Source organism: Hippocampus bargibanti, linkage group LG10 (assembly GCF_051943395.1).
Source record: "Hippocampus bargibanti isolate YZ-2025 linkage group LG10, ASM5194339v1, whole genome shotgun sequence".
Lineage (NCBI taxonomy): Eukaryota > Metazoa > Chordata > Actinopteri > Syngnathiformes > Syngnathidae > Hippocampus > Hippocampus bargibanti.
In genome coordinates, this window is record NC_142743.1 from 163,834 (window position 1) to 175,856 (window position 12,023).

Below are 12,023 nucleotides of genomic sequence, written 5' to 3' on the forward strand. Positions count from 1 at the left end.
CCTTTAAGAGCGTCAGTGACATCATCTCCTTCATGCGCAACACAATGTGCTCTCCTCCATCTTCAAAGCGCAGGGATGAAATACCACCTAAGTATATGTTGTGACTATTTTAGGAGCTATTCAGAAGAGGTTTACCTTCATACTGAATTGCATAAACTAACGCTTACTTGTTTATTTACCGAGAAATATTAAAAATAAGGAGTGTCCCCAATTCGGAACATTTTCACGATGATATTGTTGATCCTGACTTGGTCCCCGATGCGAATAATTGTAAGTGAATGGTGCGTTTTCCACTCATAGCAGTACCTCATAGCTTTGCATTCTCAATATGATTATTGAAACGGAGGTCCATATGTTCTTTTTCTTTCTAAAATACCCATGTAGTGTATATCTTTCCAGATCCTGATGAGAATGAAATAGATGAGCATGTTGATGAAGACATTTTGGCATCTGACACAGTCGTTCGTGACTGTTGCATTGATGAACTTCTATCACCATTCAAATACTTTCGGGCTGATCAACCACGTGCTTCATACGCCATCTCCAGGAAATCACTCAAATGGTGCAAATACCTGTTCTGGTTTCTAGTAGATATTTGTATTTGCAATGGATTTAGACTGATGAAACTCTCTCCAAAGCATCAAGTGAAAACCAGAACAGGTCGCCTCCGAAAAAGGACTCGGTTAGACTTCAGGACAAACGTTTGGCAATTACAGAAGGAAAAGAAAAGGAGAATGCATGAAGGAGAATGACACCGTTGCCCTCCTTCATTGGCCAGTAGAATTGGATAAAAAGAGAACATGTAAAGAAAGGGCTAAGAAGAAAAACAGGTTGTGAGCAATGCAAGGTGAACCTATGCATTCCATGTTTGAAACCATACCACAAATAAAAACATCCTGAATTATTTAAAATGCATTCTAGGTTTATTTCATGCATATGTGACTTGTTGTGAATGCATTTTGTTGTAATTTGCAGGTTTTGGGGAAAAAATATTCATTAACATTGCAATAATTTTCTAAAACTTCAATCAATTTCACAAAAAAAAAACGTTATTATCTTATTCTATTATATGTTATGAAAGTGTACTGAAAGTTTCATAAAGATTGAACAACAAATAGAGAAGTTATAACAGTTTATTTGAACACACATGTTAATTATGAATTTCCTGCGAGGGAGGAGAGAGTGAAGCAAAGCAGTTTCTCCCATCAGGTCAAGAGCCTCGGTGTCATTCTTGACAGCACACTCTCTTTCCACTCCCATATAAATAACTCAACCCGATCTGCGTACTTCCACCTACGCAATATCAATCGTCTTGGCCCGTCTCTCACTCCTCGCACCACTGCTATCCTTCTTCATAGTCTTGTCACACCCAGGATTGACTATTGCAATTCACTTCTATAGGGTGTCCCTCAGAAGCTTCTCCACAAACTTCAACTCATCCAGAATTCTTCAGCCCGGATCATCACCGGAACCTTTCACCTCACCACATCACCCCCATCCGTCCTCCAAGAGCTCCACTATGTCCCAGTCAAATATAGAATCAACTTTAAAATTCTTCTTTATAAATTTAAAGCTATCCATAACCTTGCATGAAATGTATTATTATTGTTATTATAATGGTAAAATAATTAATAACAGTACAAAACCGGTCCCACTCTTTGGAATGACTTGCCACTGAACATTCGGGAAGCCCCCTCCCTACCCATCTTTAAAACCCGTGTCAAAACTCACTAGTAATCTTTGGCATTTGACTCAGAATGATTCCGACTTGATCTTAGTTTCACTACCTGGTGCTTTCTACTATCTTTGCCACCGCTTTATTTCCTGTATATGATCGCTGTCCATGTTAAATGCTTTGTTAAAGCTGTTGGTAAAGCACTATATAAATCAATATGCAATATATTGTAAAACAAGCTATAATTATGAACCACGTCACCTTTGAAGATAGGACACTCCTTGTGTGGTTCCAAACACAATTCAAGTGTTATGTACGGTATATTCATTATTAGATGTTTAACTTTCACACACAAACACACACACACGCACACACAAACACACGCACACACACGCGTACACGCGTACACACACACACACACACACACACACACACACTATAAAGGGGATTTTGAAAATGAGACAAAATAAAGCTATTAAAAATGTCTAAGCAATTAGATTTGTGGTTAAAAGACAGACGAGGGAAAATAGGAGGAGAAGACGGGCGGCATCAGTCGTGCAGACGGTAATGGCGGCGCCACTGCTGTTTGACAATCAAAGGTGGGAGGCGGTGGCTCGCGAGGAAGTCTTGGTTCGTAAAATACAGGTGTTTGGCACAATCAAAGCACAGTTTGCAGAAATGACTGGGTTTGAAGTTGAAAGAGGAGGCAGGAGAAGAGGGGGGTTGGTAAGACCTGCATGATGATTGAGTACCTGTTTGGGGGGGGGGGGGGGGGGCGTATCTTAACGCTGTGGGCCAGGATACTCTGTGGGATTTTGAATACTTCACAAAAATGGATTACTTCTGTGTTTGCTGTTGACTTTATTTGGACTTTCCTCACCTTGGGAAGGGACGTATGACTTTACTTAGCCTTACTCGTCAAAGTCTGGCAAGTTAGAAGAGGAGGTTGAGAAGATTTTCCAATGACAAATGCCAGTGCATCAAATACACAACAAACTTTAAATGGAAGGAATGGCGTATATAGAAGGAAGGTTATGATAGAAAGCTGAGGAACTCTTTCCGACGTGTCGTGTTCCCCTTTCAATGACTAATTGCAACACTAATCATGCACAGCGCTGTGACAGGAATATCAAACTTATAAACTACTGTATTCACGTACACCACAGCAAGAACATGGTTGTTTTGGGAACCACAGCCATTTTAGTGTACGTTCCTGACCACAAAATCATTCTGAAGAACCAGGAACGGTGTACACACATCAGCGTGCTAGCAGTGTCAAGGATAAAATGTCAACAAGCTATGAAACATATGTGTCTGTCACATTTGGAGAACATCAAGAATCACAGATGGCCTTGTACTGTAAATATGTGGCAATTGGAGACATTTTTGATGACAGACTTTGATTAACGACTGGAATATTCGCAGAGCCACAAATTCCCCGGCCTACACCACTTGGGACCGGTTCTGCAGACTATATGCCCGTGTTTAACATACCAATTGCCTTCACGTTTGGTCAATTTTTGGCATTACAAAAATCAAAAAGCAGCAATGATAAATCTGTCCTAATGCTTCTGTGTTTCTAAATTGATTGGAAGAAGCTCTACCAACAGGCCGTGACATGCAGGTAAGGAATTACCCCCCCCCCCCCCCCCCCCCAAAAAAAAAAAAAAAAAAAAAAAAGACAAAAGGGAATGAAATTCAAACTTGGGATGTACATCCAAATCAATCAAAGCAACAGTTCATCAAAATTAGTCTTCTTACAAGCAAGACCTTCAAGAGTTTGGACTTTAATCTTAATAGAAAATCCAATAATGTTAATACGAACACTTGCTAAACAATATGCCATTGTAGCAGAATCATCCTATTTACCGTACAGCGACTGCAATCGGTTTATTTAAAATCGCAGGAGCGTCACCAATTCTTTTATCTAGAACAGCTTCATGTCACAAAGAGGGTACAGAAAGTGCTTATGAATGAATGACTCTCTGTGTCTTTGAGTTGTCATATTTTTTGTTATTTCGTTTTTTTGTTTGTTTGTTGTTGTTGTTTTTTTTTTTTACTTCAAGATGGCGCCGGGAGAGTGGCTGCCTTTCCAGCAGCTCCTGTATGTTTTTTTTTTTACTTATTTCTTTCCTTTTCGGTTCCTTTCATCACTTTGCTGCTGTGAAATGTCAATTTCTCCACCGCGAGACGAATAAAGGCGCATCCAATCCAATCCAATTGACCAATTAACTACTGTATTTGCAAGTTGCTATTACATACAGTATATGTACTGCTCATGCATAAAAAAAATCTGCCAAATGAATCATCCGAAACGTTTTTCGTTCTTTGTGGGTTTGAGCCGACCTGTCTGTGTGGAGTGCACGTGCTCTCCTTGCGCCTGCGTGGCTTTTCTGTGGGTACTCCCCGGGTAGAGTGAACGCTGGCACAACATGAACATAAAAAGAAGGAGTTGGCGCGTCAGGTGGAGGGTGGGGCCTTATCTCAGACAAGACGAGTGCGATACTGTCAAGTTTGGCCACACAACTGCGAGCGCAGCCGAAGTGCATCGTCGCCTTGTGTGCGTGAAATACGCTGCGGATGCGTCTTCGTTTGTTTGCGGTCACTTTCCGAGGCAGCCGAAGAAGCACAGTTGAACGGAGCCAAACTTCGTTCAAGGCGAATTTTTCGAGTCAAACAGGTAATGCAGAAATTGGCATCATCTATTCTTGACCATCGCTTTTAAACAGATGTGGCAGGAAAATACTCGCGTATCGGAACAAGTCCAGAGGCATACTTAAGGGGGGAGCCGTGAAAAAATCTAGAGATTCAAAGTAAAAGTACATAAATAAACAAAAAATACAATTCATTTGTCTTTTGCTTTCTATCTATCACGTAATATTGATAACCTTTGAATTGATAACGTAAAAAAATCCACTTCATTTGTCGTCTCTTCGTTGATCAACTTCTGATAAGAAGTTGATCGACGAAGAGACAGGAATGAACTTTCACGAGGTGGAGCGAAACAAAACCTTTAAAAAATCTTGATAAGATAGTGAGAACAACATATCTTGTACGTATGTTTTTACCTTACAATATGAAGAATGTTTGAATGCCCGGAGCCAGAGGTTTTTGGGTTTTCAGAAAACCACAAATTGTCACATTCTTCCTTCAAGTCTCTTTCATCCTCGTTCTTCCGCCTTTTACATTGATCGTGACATTATTTTGTATGCCGGTAAATAAGAAACGAGCCTATTTTGACCAAGTATGGAATGTACGCGGTACAGGTATGTGCTTCCAAAGGTATGGAATACAAGTCAACAATCAGAAACATAAATAGTACTCACCTGAAGTGCAGACAGCTCGTCGCCGAAGCCACCAAAAGGGGGGAATTAACCACCTGTGCAAATCAATATTTGTAATCTTGTTGGAGTTTCGGGAGTTACCATAGTGCGAATTACCGCTTCACTTTTATGGATTAGATTTTAATGTACAAAGTCTGTTTGAATTTTAAGAGACCAAGATCCATCCATCTTTTTTCAGTATCCTTCTGTCTTATAAAACAACAACAAAATTAAATACAGTCTGCCAAAATGCTAGTTTCACTACTTACTCGACAAATATTGCTTGCAATCCGTAGTGTGTAAAATGTTTAATATTGTACAAGAGCTTCATTTTAAAATAACATGATAGTTGACTTCCTCCTGTTGTTCATTGCACCACGAAGAATCAAACCAAACCTGCTCTCAGAAAAAAGAAATGCAATACGTACTTGGCATGCACGACATGAGTGATAAGCGCACTGTTGACAGCCCATCAAATGAATTACAGGGTGTCCATAAAGTAAGTATCTTTACCATTTCAAAATTGTATATAAATGCAATTGAATAGATATTTTATTCCGATCAGAAGTACTCAAATTCTTGCCGTGTTCGCTGTTGCATAGCCTCCTGTAAAGTGACCTTGAGAGATTTGAAAGGCGCTTAGAAATGAAATGGATTATTGTTATTATCAATTGTGGCAATGGCAACGGTAATCCTTTGCTTGATGTCAGTCATGTCGTTGTTCGATGCACAATATCTTCTTCCCTTCCTCTCCTCTTTCTTTCATCACTTTGCTGCTGTTAAATGTACATTTATTAAAGGCGCATCCAATCCAATCTGTTAACCTTTTAACATCCGTTAAAAGGTTTAAATGTCTGCTTGATTTGGTGCGCATGGATTTGTAGCGCCTGCCTGAGGGGAGTGGCTGGAAAAGGTGGTGGGCAGAGTGCGGAGGGTCCAGTAGGATTTTTCCACGGCCTTGTTTGGATTCTTGCAGTGTGCAAGTCCTCGAGAGTGGCTAGGGCGGTGCCAATGATTTTCTCCGCCGTCCTTAACTGTCCGTTTCAGTCCGATTTTGTCCAGTATGCTACCTCTTTTCTCAATGTACTCACAATTTGACTTACTCAATATGAAATCTGGATCTGTAGTGAGTTGAACACAAAATAAATCAACTTGAAAGAAGCCATGACCACATAATTAATTTTTTATGAAGGACAATAGGTGGAAGCACAGGTTCATTGTTTCTTCTGCAATCTACTGGAAGAGCATTTTTCTCTTGTGTCTCCCACGGCAGGATCATTGGTCAAAACGAATAGCTGCTTAACTCTGCTTGTCAATCTTTCATTGGTGTGTAAAAATTGTAACGTTGTCATTTTCTGCGGGTTTATGTCGGACGGCGTCATGCCTAAAAGCTTTGATTTTGAGCTAAATGTGTTTGAAGCTCGAGGCGGCAATTACAGGTGATGATCCTTGCCACGAGTGCTGTGCTGTGCTGTGCTGTGCTGTGCAGTTCCTCCTCCCTTTGTGTTGAAAACAAATTGCTACATCTGTAAGAGTTGAGCGGGCGTATCCGCAAAAAACACATTAGCATGTTAAGAGAATTAGCTTCTGTTTATTTTTTAATGAGGTGATTAAATTAGTCTGAAGGTCACGTTGATCAATCGGGGTGCACACCGACAAGTACGCAAGTATTCCCTCCTCTCAGCAAAAGACTGTTCATTCTTCCGCCCAATGGCCGACTTGTAAAGTGAGGGCAGTGCTGGATCTTGGCCAGGCAGGTTTTATGGCTGCTGCTCTGTCATTGCGTTGCACCATCATCTTCCTCCCCGGCAAGAGGTCCAGTCCCCCCCAGGTCCATCATCTCCACACCTTCGCCCCGCGCCATCTGTTTCTCACATGCAGTGTTCCCGACACTTTGCGGGATTGAGGAGGATGATTCTTTCTTTGTCATTGGCAGAGGAACATGGGCCATTCCGACTTATGCCGGAGTCACATTCCCCCAAAATTACAGAGCACTAGCAGTGGCTCCAGCGGGCCGACTTGAAATATGTCTGTTTGACCATAAGCACCTCACTTTTCATTAGGCAATTCCAAACAATTTCTTGAAATGTGCGATCCATTTTTGATTGACCGGACCTTCAAAAAGGCACACTCGACGAATTAAGAGCAACTGAAGGATTTTGTCTCTGTCAGTCAGCCTGATGCCAACCATCTTTGCATCACCTGCAAAGAAGTTGGGGACTTGACGTCTTTGGAGACTCTCGGGTTTGCTTTGTCAGATATGGTATCATTCCGTGTCATCTTTTCAACAAGAAAGCCACAGACTCTTTTACTGTTTCCTGTTGTAAAGGTAATTGTAGATCTTTGAGGACCGGGGGTGTGGTACGAGTCAACAAGATTGTTTGGAGCAAAGAATTTATTGTTCAGAGAGCCACGCACAAGTCGTCCCAGCTTTCAGCTCGTCAGTTTCCACGGACATGTTGCACTTTAACAAGCTTTGTGTCCCCTTTCAAAAAAAGCCCCTCCTCCTGCAGCCGACTGACATATTTGAAGGGCGAAAGAACTGTTGACCGCTGGAATGCGGCCTCACGTCAGCTTTTCTGAACGTTGAGGAGGCCCGTGAAGATTGGTCTCAGTCAGCCGCTGTTTGTCATCAGACTGTAACTGCTGTCTCCTGTGTGTTTGAGGTGAAGTGTTTTACAGGGCTTCTTTTGTATGTTGCCTGCAGGCTCGTGATGTGCGAAAGCCTATAAATCAAGTGTGATTCATAAAAACAGGTTCTCCTGTCTGCCAAGTTTCATCTCATCTCTACAGCCCACAGAGACGTACAAATAGATTCTGGCCCGCAGCCATACCGCCCTCCTGCAACTTCTTCCTTTACCAAAGTGCTTCCCTGTCAACACCCCCCGCCCCCACTGTTCCCTCCTACAACCTTACCAGCATTTACCCCCCACCGCCTGCAGCCCAACACGAGGATCAATGATGTTGTTTTCTTTCGGCTTTTCTTTGACTGTCCTTCTTGGGAAGTACCTGGCAGTAGATGCATGTGGCGGGCCTATGCCCGGACATGTCTGTCTCCCCTCTTTTCTGTCTGCACGGCCATGTACTATGAGTATTGGAGTATCCGTGGCAATGAGCAAAGTGAGCTGTGGATGAGCGTTGTTGTTTGATTGTTGCCGTGTATTAAAGAGGATTTGTGCCCCAATAACTAACTGCATATCTGAAGTTTGTCAGGGCCACAAAGGTGTATACAGTGTCTTTGATGACCTCATCGCTCATGGTTTTGTGAAGTCACCGATGGAATGTGCGTGACAAAGAAAAAGACGATGCTTTAGAGTTTATTATTTGCCCTCTTTCTGTTGCAGGTTTTATGGTGCGTCGCCTCTCAGCCATGTGGTAATCATCTGGGCGACACATACACACACACAAAAGGGATCTTGTTAACAACAGCTTGAGCCGCTGATCTCATCTACAGTAGTGCACCTGCAACGCGCAGATGGCCCACAATTACGAACCCTGGCTACGGACAGCGCCGTCAAGTGGCAGCGCAGACGACATCAACATACCTTCCTGGTGGGACCTTCAAAGGGATGTTCAGTCTGCGAACTGGACTGACCTCTACAACGGGCAAGGTGCTGACTTACCTTCTGTGAGTGCAGGGAGCACCGTGAGTCTGCAGGCCTCTTTAGGCTGCTACGGTTCCGATCCACAACTATGTTCCTTGCCTCTAACACAACATCTCCCGGCATCGCACTCGCCTCACCTGTTCCCACCGGAGTGCTTCAAAATGGAACCGCTGACGCCTGATATCTTGCAACAGGATTCTTTCGCACTTGAAGACCCATTGGAAAATGTCGTCTTGGTCCGGCCCAAGTCCCAGAGGCGTTCTTCTTCCAGAGGCTCAGGCCAGGCAGCTTGTCGGTGTCCCAACTGTGTTCACGCCGAGCAATTGGGCCACGGCGTGGATGACGGCAGGAGGAAGCACATGCACAACTGCCACATCCCCGGCTGCGGTAAAGCCTACGCTAAGACCTCTCATCTGAAGGCTCACCTAAGGTGGCACAGCGGGGACCGTCCATTCGTCTGCAACTGGCTCTTTTGCGGCAAGCGTTTTACACGTTCTGATGAACTGCAACGCCATTTACAGACACACACCGGTACCAAGAAATTTAGCTGTGCGTTGTGCCCTCGGGTGTTTATGCGGAACGATCACCTGGCCAAGCACATGCGTACGCACGAGTCATCAGCTGAGCATGGGGAGGAGAGTGCGAAGAGAGAAGGCAAGGGCTTGGAATCGCCCACTCGTCCTCAGTCATCATCAAACGTGTCTGCGCATGACACCTTCGAGCCTCCACTCAAGCTGAAAAGTGAAACGGACCCATCCATGTCCATTGTAACTGGATAGTCTCGTGCGACTAATTTCATCACCTCCTGGATCAAGTTTGATGGAAAAAAAGAGACCATCTGTTGCACTTTCTGTCATCAGTTTTAGAATTGAGTTTTACCTTGGACGCACGCCCAAATAGATGGAAGCTCTTTGCATCAGAATGTGTTCTATGGTTCATTAAATTATTGATATGACTGGACAATCACCTCGGTGATTCCCTCCTGAAGCACTCTAACCTCTCTCTGCCTATAATATTAACTGTTACCAAAAGAGGGTTTGATGGTGTCATATTTTTGTTTGGGCTCTTTGCAACAGTTTCAGTAGGATAGAAAACCAAGAAACGACAATTCTACAAGGAAACATTTTTAATCACTTTTTTCATTGTTTGCTTGTTTCTTTATGGAGAATGGCGTAAGAGAATAAATGACTCCTTGTATGTTTTAATTTAAAAATAAAGGGTTCATCCAATGCACATTCAGTATGCCACACAAAGTTTTGCTCGTGTGTGTGTGTGTGTGTGTGTGTTATTTTAATAATACTGATGGCAATTAAAAACGAATAATACGTACATACTTCTTCTTGTCAGAGACAGAGACATTACAGTTTTTGTTCAACTTGCAGTGAGCCGCTCGGTTGTGTGTCGATATACACATGCTGCTCAGGACACTTTCTACCTGTAGAAAGTAGGGCGCATTCATTTGGGCTGCTTTGACATTTGTTAATTCATGATAGATTACTCTATTTGTTTATGAAGAAAGTCATGCAAATCTACCAATCAATTGTAAAACAAATACAAATAAACGCCACAATTGATGTCAAAATATAACGATACACTATGGTAAGTATTGCAACCTACGAACTTCTGTCAAACGGAAATTCTCTCACCCAAAATAAAAACGTATCCACTTAAACTTTAACGAAAATGTTATATGAACATCAATCAAACAACGGAAGTTCCAGAACCCGGAAGCCCACAGTCGCTCAATACGGTACTACGGAATCTCTGTATCTGCGCATCGAATACAAATTTCCACATTGTGAGACTAATATGAGTTTTTACTCTCGGCTGATCCAAAATAGCGTCATGTAAGTGGGTCTAATGCGCATGTATCAAAGTCAAGGTCCTGGCTAAATCCGGCCCGCCGCTTCATTTTATTTGGCCCGCGAAAGCAAATCAAGTATGTCAGCGCTTGCTGAAGTCCGAACCAAATTTTCAAATTGTCGTATGTAAACCACAATAACAGTCATTCTTCTTTCCCTCAGATTTGAAAACTATTTATTCATGAATTTGTTGTGTGTTCTGTATGTAATGTGTGGAGGGGATGAAACACGTAATGGTTTCCCCAAATTCACAAAGGCCTAACCTTGAGAGGAAACCGTAACTATAATGTGGACCGTGGCAAATGATTTTGACAACCCTGGTCTAATGGCATGATTTACTGGAATAGCAAACGCATTTCTATTTCACTCATTTACATTTACGTCCTGGAGATCATCACATCCAAATGAAGAAGAACTGAATGTGGAAGAGAGTGTCAAATGCATCTGATGAGCTGCTCAGAGTAAATTGCTCTTGGCTTAGCGGACACTTGAGTAAACGAATATTTCCATGAATGCTGTACCAGTGACTGCATTCCTGAAAACGTTCGCTGTATCCTGTTATCAACGTCAAAATGTCCGTCTGGCTTCAAAAGTTCGTTTAATGACGTCAGCTGAGCAAGGCTGGTCGAGTGGAGGTAAAGTTAGAGACAGGGAATGCCTGGTAAGAAAAGCCATCAAGTGTGTTTCTCGTCCCATTTTGAGGCAAACAATGTAGTCTCAATTTTGTCAGTAGTCTTGTTGTGATATATATATATATATATATATATATATATATATATATATATATATATATATATATATATATATATATATATATATATATATGTGACGGGCGTCACAACAGTGACTGTCTTCATCTCCACGATGCTGCCGTATTAATGAAGACGAGACGCGTGGATGTGTCTTTTTATTTCTTTTATTTCTGCAACACAGTATGGCAGAAGGGATGGGTGAAGTCGCATGGGTTTCGTCTTGTGATTAACCTGAATCTCCTCGAGATTGTTCCCAAATGCAAAACATTGTAGATAACAAAACAGAATTAACAACGTGTGATCGTATAGTGGTTATTTACAGAAAAAGAGAATACAACACAAGTTCACTGTTATTTACAAGATGTCCCTGAACGCATCATGGGCGGAGACTCGGCAGAACACGCGGTGCGCTTGTAATGGCTGGCGCACAGTTCAACCAGCCACGGACACTCACGGGCAAATGAAACACGACACAAGAAACTAAATATTGTTCAATAAAAACGAAATGAAACAATTATTACCTGCAACACAGTATGGCAGAAGGGATGGGTGAAGTCGCATGGGTTTCGTCTTGTGATTAACTGCGATAGAAAAGCGCATATGCTCCTAAGTTCCACTCGACAAAACGTGAAGTAAATAATGACACAAAAAGTAATCTGGACTCGAAATGAATAAGGGAACTAATTAGATAACACTAGACAGTACAAAAGGGGAAACAAAATAAGATATTGTCATGAAAATGCGCGTCAATCAAGACCAACAGAAAATTGCGACTCACCCTGAATCTCCTCGAGATTGTTCTGGAA

General features: G+C 42.2%; 2 protein-coding genes across 2 annotated transcripts in view; one reads left to right on the forward strand and one right to left on the reverse strand.

The window, feature by feature from the left end:
• scrn2 (secernin 2) overlaps positions 1-5,020 on the reverse strand; it is a 31,029-nt gene extending 26,009 nt beyond the window's left edge. The window contains exon 1 of the mRNA XM_089005553.1: positions 5,002-5,020. The gene's annotated coding sequence lies outside the window, so the exon portion shown is untranslated. The remainder of the gene's footprint in view (positions 1-5,001) is intronic.
• sp6 (Sp6 transcription factor) lies at positions 3,596-9,882 on the forward strand. The gene is made up of 2 exons (XM_089005555.1): positions 3,596-4,355; positions 8,343-9,882. Exon 2 carries the CDS (start codon positions 8,474-8,476, stop codon positions 9,380-9,382), a length of 909 nt encoding a protein of 302 aa, XP_088861681.1. The 5' UTR covers positions 3,596-4,355; positions 8,343-8,473; the 3' UTR covers positions 9,383-9,882.
• Positions 9,883-12,023: the final 2,141 nt, after the last annotated feature.